The sequence below is a fragment of the Lontra canadensis genome, unplaced genomic scaffold (genome assembly GCF_010015895.1).
Source record: "Lontra canadensis isolate GAN:19392208 unplaced genomic scaffold, GSC_riverotter_1.0 scaffold15, whole genome shotgun sequence".
In the NCBI taxonomy this organism is placed as follows: Eukaryota; Metazoa; Chordata; class Mammalia; order Carnivora; family Mustelidae; genus Lontra; species Lontra canadensis.
This window is the reverse complement of record NW_022631009.1, coordinates 24,768,011-24,780,028: the sequence shown is the minus strand read 5'-3', so window position 1 is coordinate 24,780,028 and position 12,018 is coordinate 24,768,011. Positions and strand designations below refer to the sequence as shown.

Below are 12,018 nucleotides of genomic sequence, written 5' to 3'. Positions count from 1 at the left end.
GGAGTCTGCTTCTCCCTCTGACCTTCAACCTTCTCCCCTTTCATGCTCTCTCTGTCTCTCTCTCAAATAAATAAATAAAATTGTTAAAAAAAAAACAGGCAAAAAACTTGAATAGATATTTCTCCAAAGAAGATATACAGATAGGCAATAAGCACATGAAAGGATTCTTAGCATCACTATTCATAAGAGAGTTGCAAATCAAAACCACCATGAAAAACCACTCATATCTTCTAGGATATCTACAATAAAAACTAAACAAAATAGTAAGTAACAAGTGTTGTTGAGAATATAGAGAAACTAGAACCCTCACGCATTGCTGGTGGGAACGTAAAACAGTGCAGCAGCAGTAGTCAAAAACATTTTGGTAGTTCTTCAAAAAGTTAAATGTAGAATTACTATATTACCCAAAAATTCCAGTCCTAGAAAAATGAACATAGGGACTTAAACAGAAACTTGTGTGCCCACATTCATAACAGCATTATTCACAACAGCCAAAAAGTGAAAACCCAAGTAACCATCAAAAAATGAATGGATTAATAAAAAAAAAAAAAAAAGAATGGATAACTAAACTATGGTGTATACATACAAACGAATGTGATTCAACCATACAAAGTCATGAAGTTCTGACACATACTACAACACAGATGAACCTTGAAAATATTATGCTAAGTGAAATAAGCCAGAAACAGAAGGGCAAATATTGTATGATTCCACTTATATAAGGTAACTAGAAGTCAAATTTATGAAGAGAGAAAGTAATATAGTGTTTACAAGGGGGTGTGTGAAGGAGGGAATAGGGAATTACTGTTTAATAGTGGTTACAGCGTTTGTCTGGGGTAATGAAAAAGTTTCCAAATGAAAATAGTGGTGATCCCTGTACAACAGTGTGAGTATAATTAATGCCACTTATTTTGCAAACTTAAAAATGGTAAAATAGCAAATTTTGTTATATTTTACCAGAATAAAAAAAGGAAAAAAATCTGCTGACAGATGGTGACTACATATAAGCATGACATACCATATGTAATTGTCAGATCACTACGTTGTACATCAGAAATTAATATAATATTGTATGTTAACTGCAACAACCAAAAAGGAGAGGGAAAAAGAATTTGAAGACTTTAATGCCCATACCATGAATGGTTCAGAAAACTGTAGAGCGGAGGAAACGTGGATTGCCCATTTTATATACCTTCTAATACCTTTATATACCATCTATATAAATAAGACCTTTGGTCTTAGAAGACCAAAACAATCCTTTCTTTTCGTAGGAAAAAACAAGACTGCTGGGGAGCCTGGGTGGCTCAGTGGGTTAAGCCTCTGCCTTAGGCTCAGGTCATGATCCCAGGGTCCTGGGATCAAGCCCTGCATTGGACTTTCTGCTCAGCAGGGAGCCTGCTTCCTCCTCTCTCTCTCTGCCTGCCTCCCTGCCTACTTGTGATCTCTGCCTGTCAAATAAATAAATACATAAATCTTAAAAAAAAAAAAAACAAAAAAAACACCCAAGACTGCTTTAGGAGTACCTGGCTAGCTCAGTCAGTGGAGCACACGACTCTTCATCTTGAGTTCATGAATTCAAGCCTCACATTGGACGTACAGCTTACTTTAAAAAAAAAAAAGGGTGCAGGGGGCGCCTGGGTGGTTCAGTCCTTGGGCGTCTGCCTTCGGGTCAGGTTGTGGTCCCAGGGTACTGGGATGGAGCCCCACATCAGGCTCCCTGCTTGGGGGCGGGGGGCTGCTTCTCCCTCTCCCACTCCCCCTGCTTGTGTTCCCTTTCTCACTGTGTCTCTCTGTCAAATAAATAAATAAAATCTTTAAAAAAAAAAAAGAAAAAAAGAAAAAGGGTGCGGTGGGGAGCGCCTGGGTGGCTCAGTCATTGAGCATCTGCCTTTGGCTTGGGACATGATCCCAGGGTCCTGGTATCCAGCCCCAAACTGTGCTCCCAGCTCAGTGGGAAGCCTGTTTCTCCCTCTCCCATTTCCCCTGCTTGTGTTCCCTCTCTCGCTGTCTCTCTTTCAAACAAATAAATAAAATCTTAAAAAAAAAAAAAAAAATGGGGTTGGGCAACTACTTTAAGCATTTACTTTTTATAGATAAAAATTTAAGGAAACAGGGGCAAACTGGCTGGCTCAGTCAGTGGAGCATGCAACTCCTGATCTTAGATTTATGAGTTCAAGCCCCACACTGGGTGTAGAGATTGCTTAAAAAATAAAATCTTTAGAGGTACCTGGGTGGCTCAGTGGGTTAAAGCCTCTGTTCAGGTCATAATCCCAGGGTCCTGGGATCGAGCCCCACATCAGGCTCTCGGCTCAGCAGGGAGTCAGCTTCCCCCTCTCTCTATGCCTGCTTCTCTACCTACTTGTGATCTCTGTCTATCGAATAAATAAATAAAATCTTTCGGGGTGCCTGGGTGGCTCAGGGGGTTAAGCCTCTGCCTTCAGCTCAGGTCATGATCTCAGGGTCCTGGGATCGAGCCCCACATGGTCCGGCTCTCTGCTCAGCAGGGAGCCTACTTCCCCACCCCCTGTCTGCCTCTCTGCCTACTTGTGATTCTGTCTCTCTCTCTCTCTGTCAAATAAATAAATAAAATCTTTTTTTTTAATTAAATAAATAAAATAAATAAAATCTTTCAAAATAAATAAATTAATCAAATTAAATAAAATCTTTAAAAAAAAGGCAATGTCCAGAATTGTGATACAAATTATTACTCAAATATCTTTACTCCTTAAATCACCTTATCTAAAGTTTCTTTTAAGATTTTATTTTTAGGGGCGCCTGGGTGGCTCAGTGGGTTAAAGCCTCTGCCTTCAGCTCAGGTCATGATCTCAGAGTCCTGGGATCGAGCCCCGCATCCAGCTCTCTGATCAGCAGGGAGCCTGCTTCCCCCTCTCTCTCTCTGCCTGCCTCTCTGCCTACTTGTGATCTCCGTCTGTCAAATAAATAAAAATCTTTAAAAAAAAAAAAGATTTTATTTTTAATGTTTTATTTAAATTCAATTTAGTTAACATATACTATTAGTTTCAAGGGTAGAATTTAGTGATTCATCAGATGCATATAACACCCAGTACTCATGACATCAAGCACCATCCTTAATGCTCATCACACAATTACCACATCCCTCCACCCATCTCCCCTCCAGCAACCCTCAGTTTGTTCCCTATAGTTAAAAGTCTCTTATGAGAGACTCCCTGTTTTTATTTTTCCTTCCCTTCCCCTATGTTCATCTGTTCTGTTTCTTAAATTCCACATATGAGTGAAATCATGTGGTATTTGTCTTTCCCTGACTTATTTCGCTTTGCATAATCCCCTCTAGTCCAAGCCACAAGATTTTATTTTTAAGTAATCTCTACACCCAATATGGGGCTTTGAACTCATAACCCCAGATCAAGAGTCACATGCTCTTCCAACTGAGCCAACCAGGTGCCCCTTATCTAAAGTTTTCACTTATGTGATAACTTTAAAAAGAACACTGATTAGAACAATTTATTTTTACAAGAATATCCACCCTGTCCCTCACAGAGGTATTTTTTTACTGTTAACAGACATTTATCCCATAGATCCAACACCAAGTCAGTTGCAGGGGAATCCCTTCAAAAAACTAAAATTTATACCACCAGGGAGAAGTAATCCAAGTCTAGATGAAGAGAATACAAAGAGTCCAGATGTAAAATTATTTGAGGTAAAAAACAAAACAAAAAATGCGTGCTTCTCTATATTACGTCTTTTTTTGTTTTGTTTTTTACCTCAAATAATTTTACATCTGGACTCTTTGTATTCTCTTCATCTAGACTTGGATTACTTCTCCCTGGTGGTATAAATTTTAGTTTTTTGAAGGGATTCCCCTGCAACTGACTTGGTGCGGCAGATCGTCTCATATTCAGCAGTATTGACCTAAAAAATACCCAAAACAGAAATCACCCATGAATCTGATAGAATTAACTCCAAACTTGAAAACAGCTCATCACTACAACTGTATCTTTAAAAATATAAGAAAATAAATCTGTAAAAAACCTTAGAAAACAAGTTTCGCAGCTAGTGAGATTTTATTTTCATCACAATGGGTTACTGAAAAGAATCTAAGGCTTAAATTGAATGGGTAAATTGGAGCATATGGATTTTGATAATACAATAGATTAATGATAATGTAGTCTTTGACGGGTGCACCCATTAAACTTCTAGGAGCAAGAACATAAATAAAACAGCCAAGAACCAGCAACAGACCTGTTTTTTCCGCTTCCAACTACCGTAAGTAGCGGTCACACTCCGTGACTTAAGTCGCTCCTTCGACTTTGTGACCCCGCTAAATGTGCCTACAGACATCATCTATTAATTAGCCGGCTAATACCGTGCAGAATAATGTAGATTAGTCCTGGTGCAAACCCAAGCACCACAGAAGGAAAGCCGGCGGACCGCTGAGAGACCACTGCCCAACAGTCTCCGCTCCCTGGGACCTTCCCACCACAAACGCACCCCTACCGTCAGCCTCCGCACCAGCCACCCCGGGGCCAACAGCGAGGACGTCCCTCACACTTCCAGTAGCTATCCCCCGCTGCCCCCGCCGTTCCACCGCCTCCCTTCCCTCCTCTCCCAGAGGCCTGCTCCGGCGCCTCTCTCCACATTGTCCCGCACGACCCCACAGGCTGCCGCAGCCTCACAAGGCTTCCCCTCCAAGGACATACCGCAAAGATCCGACAAAGGCCGATCGCCCTGCGAGAAAGAACTCGGGTAGACAGAGAACCCCTCACCACCGGAGGAGGTTAAGGCTCCCGCCTTGGCGCAGCCTATAGCAGACGAGCTAGCCGCGCAGGCGCACTACCTTTCAGTGGTTGCGCCTCGCTCGGGCTAGCCCAACTCTGATTGGACGACCTTAACTGCGCATGTCTCTGCGTTTGCCTTTAAGCCTCTGTAGTTAGATTCAGATTTATGGTTCAATTACTCTTAATCTCACAAAACAAACTGAGAGTTGGGGGGGAGGGGGTCGTGGGGAGGGTGGTTGGGTTATGGACATTAGGGAAGGTTTGTGCTATGGTGAGTGCTGTGAGGTGTGTAAGCGTGACCATTGACAGACCTGCACCCCTGGGGCAAATAATACATTCTATGTTAATTTAAAAAAATAATAAATTTTTTTTTAATTCAAAAAAAAAGTATTTACTTGGAAAAATATTTGTTTTTGTTTGTTGGTTTGTTGCCTATTGTCACATTCTGTAGGTGCTGATACAGACCTCATTTTAGAACAGATGATGTATACTTCTTAAATCTAAGAACATCTACATGGATGTGTTTAAGCAAGTAGATGGTCTGCATAATAGTATGTGCTTGGAAAAATAGTATGCAAATATACTTTACCAAAAAGCTCTTAAATTATGCAGCATTTTAGGAATTAAGTGACTTTAGAAACATTGCTAAAATAATATAGGCCTTTAAAGTACCTGGCACAAATAGGTAAACTAAGGTTTTAGAAGTGTTCTGACACCTTTTAATGCAGTGACAACGCAGAGAAATATATGGGTCATAGGCCTTTTAATGTAAAGTTCTCTCCAGGGGCACCTGGGTGGCTCAGTGGCTTAAGCTTCTGACTCTTGGTTTCAGCTCAAGTCATAATCTCAGGGTCCTCCAAGATCTCAGAGTTCACATTCTCTCTCAAATAAATAAATAAATAAATAAATAAATAAATAAATAAAATATATTTTAAAAAAAAAATCTCCAAACCAGATCACTGTCTGTATTATATATAAAAATATTCCAGTTTAAACAAAACACTTAGAAATGCATGAGTAGGGGCATCATGACTCAGTGGGTTGAGATTTGGACTCTTGGTCTCAGCTCAGGTATTGATCTCAGCATCCTGAGTTCAAGCCCCACCTCAGGGATGCTGGGTGTGGAGCCACTTGAAAAAAAAAAATGTGTGAATAGAATAATTTTCATAACTTAGCCTGATTTTTAAAAGCCATTAATTCTAGGTTTGCCTAGGTGTTTCAGTTGGTTAAGCATCCCACTAATGATTTCAGCTCAGGTCATGATCTCAGGGTCTTAAAATCAAATCCCACAATAGAAGCTCACCCTGGAGCCTGTTTAAGACTCTCTCCCCACTTTGCCTCTCCTTGCTTATGCTCTCTCTCAAAAAAAAAAAAAAAGCCATTTATTCTAAAATATATGTGAAGATTTAAGGAATATTAAATTTTACCAAACTGTGGTAGACTGGGTATCATTTTTTTAGTACTTATTTTATTTTATTTTTTAAGTAAACTCTATGCCCAATGTGGAGCTTTAACTCAGACCTTGATACCAAGAATCACATGCTCTACAACTGAGCCAGCCAAGGGTCCCTGTGTCATTTTTTTGTATACAAAAATGTGACAATTTTGGTATTTTTGCAAAATTAGTGTCTTAAATAAAGATATTACGAGTTGTATAACAGCAAACTTTGGGGTTAATTTTCTACAATGAAGAGAAGAACAGGGGCACCTGGGTGTCTCAGTTAGGCATCTGCCTTTGGCTTAGGTCATGATCCCGGGGTCCTTGGATGGAGCTGTGCATCATGATCCCTGCTCCACGGGGAGCCTGTTTCTCCTTCTCCTTCTGTCTGCTGCTCCCCCTGCTTGTGCTCACTCTCTGTCAGATAAATAAATAAAATCTTTAAAAAAAAACAAAGATAAGGACAAACAGCAAAATTATAACTGATTGGTATAATATAAATGAAGTATGGTCCTATTTATAACACAGCAAATAAAATACTTTCCTTTGAAATGGCAAATTTCAAAAGGTTTATTTGTATTTTATAGGAATTATTTATGAGAGGAGAAATCAATCACACTTTTTATTCTAACAAAAATAATCATCATGTTTATTTTACTTCACTTAATTATTTTGTGGTAGTAGATAAAGATGGGCTAGGAAAAAAGGATAGTCTAGAAAGATATCAGTCCTTTTAGTCAGAAAGAATACAACTATTTCTCAATACTAACACATCTTATTACATAAATAAGTGATTTGTAATTTTCCACATTTCAATCGCAAAGTCTACCACTTGCATCCAATTATAAAGAAGATAAATGAGTAAACTATATAGTGTTAGATAATGAAAAGTGGTAAGCAGAAGAGGAAAGCACAGATGGAAGGTATTGAAATTCTAGGTAGGGCAGCCAGGAAAGGCTTACTTGAACAAAGGTCCTAAAGCAATAATGCACTGAAGACCAGTAGGAACAGTCAGAATGTGGTAGCTGAAGCAAAGTGAGCTCAGAGAGTAGTAGATGAGGTCAAAGAAATAACAAGGACAGGTGAGAAACCTGTTGCATGATTGTAAGAACTCCAGCTTTTATTCTGAGGCCACTGAAGGAATTTGAGCTAAGTTAGGAAGCTATTCCTCGGTTGGAAATTTAGAGGAATCCATATGTAGAGATGCTATTTAAAGTTATACACTGAATGAAGATTTTTCATCCAGGATACAGGTATCTTTGGAAACAAATATTCTGATAAATTTTAGTTCATTTCCTTCCCTTCTTTAATCATTGAGTAAGTACTAAAATGTTTCCACCACTAAATACTTTTTGTAAGGACATTATACTGTGTTCACAGGTTCAGTTAACATTGGATCTATTAGTGGTAAAAACTTCTGTAACCCTTGAGTACTGAGTAATGTATAGAATGTTGAATCATTATATCATACCCCTGAAACTAATATAACTGTATGTTAATTATGCTCCAATAAAAAATTGTTCTAAGCTTTTGTAACTCTTAATTTTTAATAAATTTTGAATTAACATTATTGGTTATTGGTAGTAATTAGTTAATTGATTAGCCAACACCAGCGTAAGAGCTGAACATTTCTCCTGGGGTAAGAGTGGAGAGGAGAAAGAGAATTTGGAAACCTCCTTTTAGTGTGGTTGCCCTCCGTTTTTTAGTTGTGTTTATTTCATCAGTCTTTATTTCATTTTTGTAGCCACTACATTTCATCAATTCTGGACTGCTACTTTTTACTTTAACTCTACAATAAATATCTGTGATAACATTTCTCTTCTGATTCATACTCTCCTCCACATTGCACACATTCTGACTTCTTTTATATTTCAGAATAGATGAGAGAACAGAGGCCCACCAATGATTTAATTTGAATCACATAGCAAGTTAATAAATGGGAAAGCCAGGTTCTTCCCCTAAGTGGCCTGAAGTGATCTCTGAAAATGGTTCACTATTCACTTGACCCAGAAAACCCTACAAAATCATGTAAATTAAGATGTTCAAATCTTTGTATTCACTTTAAGAACACATGTGAAACTGACCAGGCAATCAATGGTTTGCACATCCGAAAAGCTATCAAAGTAATCTGAAAGATTCACTCTGCAGAAGCAATGTGTGCCATTCCCTAATTACAATGGTGGAGTTGGTAGGTGTGCCCAGGCCAAACACTGGGACTGGACATAGGATCAGTGGCCCAAAAAGAGAGTTGAATTTTTACTGTGGATGCTTAAAATGCAGGCAGTAATGCTGAACTTAAGAGTTTAGGTACTGCTTTCTGCTGGGGTCATGATCCCACTGTCCTGGAGAGGCTGAGAGAGTGCTCAGAAGAGAGTCTGCTTCTCCTTCTCTCTCCGTTCCTGCCCCCTGCTTTTGCGTTTTTTCTCTATCAAATAAATAAATAAAATCTTTTTAAAAAATAAGAGTTTAGAGGTAGAGTCTCCAGTCATTGAGCACAGCCAGGTGAACAAAGTCCCCAAGATGCGGCATAGAATTTACAAGGCTATGGTCAGATTAACCTGTACATGAGCTCTCCCTGTCACACAAAAGAAAAAGATATCCCAAAAGAAACTGAAACAGAAACTTATGGTCTGGGAGCAAATTCTGCATAAAGTAAATGCAAATAGAAGTAAAAAAAGAAAAAAAAAAGAACGGGAAAGCCAGTATTAATGCCTAGCTTTTATAATTTCTGATTTTTCTGCCTTTTCATCAAAATGAGTTTTGGAGATAAAGTTATTGGATAACTTCTTAAAGTTCCATGTGTTTATGGAGTAGTTTTTAGATCGTATTTGTCTTACATGACTCTGGTTTACAGATGAACTCTTTCTGATTTCTTATTTAAAAGAAACTGACTTCAGAGGACCCTAAGTTGTTCTGGCAGAGACAAGTGAAATGGTTAATCAGAATAAGTAGCAATTGTACTGTTCCAGGGTTCCCAGAACATTGAAAAGCACCATTCCTAAAGTAGATAACTTAAAGCAGCTTAAGACTTAAGGGGTTCCATTAGGCCTGCTTTAGCTCAAAGCTTTAATATTCCCAAAGTCTCTCTTAGCAAACAAAGAGATCTTCATTTGGAAATAACATATAGTTTGTCAATTTAAATCATTTCAGATTCATTAACCTGAAAAAAATAACCTAAAAAATAAAAAGGGGCACCTGGCTGGCACAGTCCAGAGAGTATGCGACTTTTGATCTCAGGATCATGAGTTCAAGCCCTATGCTGGAGGGTAGAGTTTACTTTAAAAAAGGAAAAAAAGATTCATTAACTTGAAAATATTTAAATACAATTTTTCATTTGGCTATTTTAGTTTTACTTTTTTTTAAGATTTTATTTATTTAGAGGTGCCTGGGTGGCTCAGTGAGTTAAGCCTCTGCCTTCGGCTGTGGTAATGATCTCAGGGTCCTGGGATCAAGCCCTGCATCAGACTCCCTGCTCAGCAAGGAGCCTGCTTCTTCCTCTCTCTCTCTGCCTCCCTCTCCCCTTACTTGTGTTCTCTCTCTCTGTCAAATAAATAAAATCTTTAAAAAATTCTATTTTAAAGATTTAAAAAATTATTTTTTAAAGAATTTTAAAAATTTATTTGACAGAGAGATCACAAGTAGGCATAGGCAGGCAGAGAGAGAGAGGGAAGCAGGCTCCCTGCTGAGCAGAGAACCCGATGCAGGGCTGGATCCCAGGACCCTGAGATCATGACCTGAGCCGAATGCAGAGGCTTAACTCTCCGAGCCACCCAGGCTCCCCTAAAAAATAAATTTAAAAAAAAAAAAAGATTTTATTTGTGAGCACAAGCAAGAGCAAGGAACGTGATGTGGGACTCAATCTCAGGACACTGGGATCATGACCTGAGCTAAAGGCAGCTACCCCTTTTAATTTATTTTTCAAATAAATTTAAAAAAAAATGAAAGCCAACGGGCACCTGGGTGGCTCAGACTGTTAAGCCTCTGCCTTCAGCTCAGGTCATGATCTCAGGGTCCTGGGATCGAGCCCTGCACTAGGCTCTCTGTTCAGCAGGGAGCCTGCTTCTCCCTCTCTCTGCCTGCCTCTCTGCCTACTTGTGATCTCTGTCAAATAAATAAATAAAATCTTTTTTTAAAAAAATGAAAGCCAAGCAACTCAGCATTATTTTTTTCCAAATTAATACCTCAAAACTTTATTCCATTTAAAACCCATGAATATATGATAAATATACTAGCCAGAAGAGGCTCATTAAAAAATTACACCTCAGGAGATCCCTGGGTGGCTCAGTTGGTTAAGCAGCTGCCTTGGGCTCAGGTCATGATCCAGCGTCCTGGGATCGAGTCCCATATCTGGCTCCTTGCTCTGCGGGGAGCCTGCTTCTCCCTCTGCCTCTGCCTGCCATTTTGTCTGCCTGTGCTCACTCTCTCTCCCTCTCTCTCTGACAAATAAAATATTTATTAAAAAAAAATTACACCTCAGGATGCCTGGGTGGCTCAATCAGCTAAGCCGCTGCCTTGGGCTCAGGTCATGATCCCAGGGTCCTAGGATCAAGTCCTGCATCGGGCTCCTTGCTTGGCAGGGAGCCTGCTTCTTTCTCTGCCTCTGTGGCCACTCTGCCTGCTTGTGTCTGCGCTCTCTCTCTCTCTCTCTCTCTCTCAGATAAATAGTAAAATCTTTTAAAAAATTACACCTCAAGGATACTTGGGCAGCATGAAGCAATGCAGCATAGTTAAGAACATCTTAATGTTTTTAATTAATTAATTGGAGAGAGAGCATGCACACGTGAGCACAAATGGGGGTAGCGACTGGGGGAGAGAATCCCTCAGCAGGACTCCCACGAGCGCAGAACCCAACCTGGGGCTCAGGACTCAATTCCACAACCCCTGAGATCATAACCTGAGCTGAAACCAAGGGTTGGATGCTTAAGCGACTAAGCCATCCAGGCACCCCAAAAACATACATCTTAAATATTAAAGAAGTAGAAGAACTTAGAATATTCAGAAATGCAATTTCCAAAGCAATCTGTAGTCAAGTACGGAAGCACAAAAAATGTAACTAGGTTGACACATATAGTCTAGTACCACAAAAGTAAAGGCAAATTTTATTTATAATATATTGGGGAGGGGATGTCTCTGTTATACATAGCTTTTAAGCAATTTCTCTTCTGTTCCCCACCAAACTGAAAAAATACTCATTGCTTATTTCTCACTTCTCAATCATGCAAAGAACAGAATTACGGATTTTGTTTACCTTCCTCCAAATTCACACTCCAAAAAAAACTGCCATCACAGAAGTTAGAAAATCTTTCAAATTGTCAAATCTAGTCATCTTTTCACCTTCACCTTTTGAGATCCTTTTGAAACATTTGGCACTACTTACCACCACCAAACTTCAGGTATCTTCGGGTGCTTCAATCTTTTCCGAAATGCTTTTTTCTCATTCTGCTCCCAAACAGCTGTCTCTCCCTTCTCCCACCAGAAAGTTCTTTAAGAGCAGTAACTGCTTTGTACCAACTCATGCCATCTAATGGCTTAATAAAATTCTAGAGTTATTACAGTATCTGAGAAATATCTTTCATATTTGATCCTTCCATTTCCATTACCAGTATCTTAGCTGAGGACATTACTTTTCATTTGGGTCACTGGATCCAAACCTGGTTATCAGAATCTCCTGAAAAGCTTTTTAAAAAACAGATTGGGGGCACCTGGGTGGCTCAGTTGGTTAAGCCTCTGCCTTCAGCTCAGATCATGATCTCAGGGTCCTGGGGTGGAGCCCTCTGTCCAGCTACATGCTCAGCAGGGAACCTGCCTCTCCATCTGCCCCTC

At 39.5% G+C, this 12,018-nt stretch overlaps 1 protein-coding gene across 1 annotated transcript in view; it reads right to left on the bottom strand.

Annotated features, from left to right (window-relative positions):
* Positions 1-3,958, bottom strand: part of RAD54B (RAD54 homolog B) — a 93,266-nt gene extending 89,308 nt beyond the window's left edge. The window contains exon 1 of the mRNA XM_032858696.1: positions 3,744-3,958. Coding sequence (XP_032714587.1) covers positions 3,744-3,875 — 132 coding nt within the window. The 5' untranslated portion in view covers positions 3,876-3,958. The remainder of the gene's footprint in view (positions 1-3,743) is intronic.
* Positions 3,959-12,018: the final 8,060 nt, after the last annotated feature.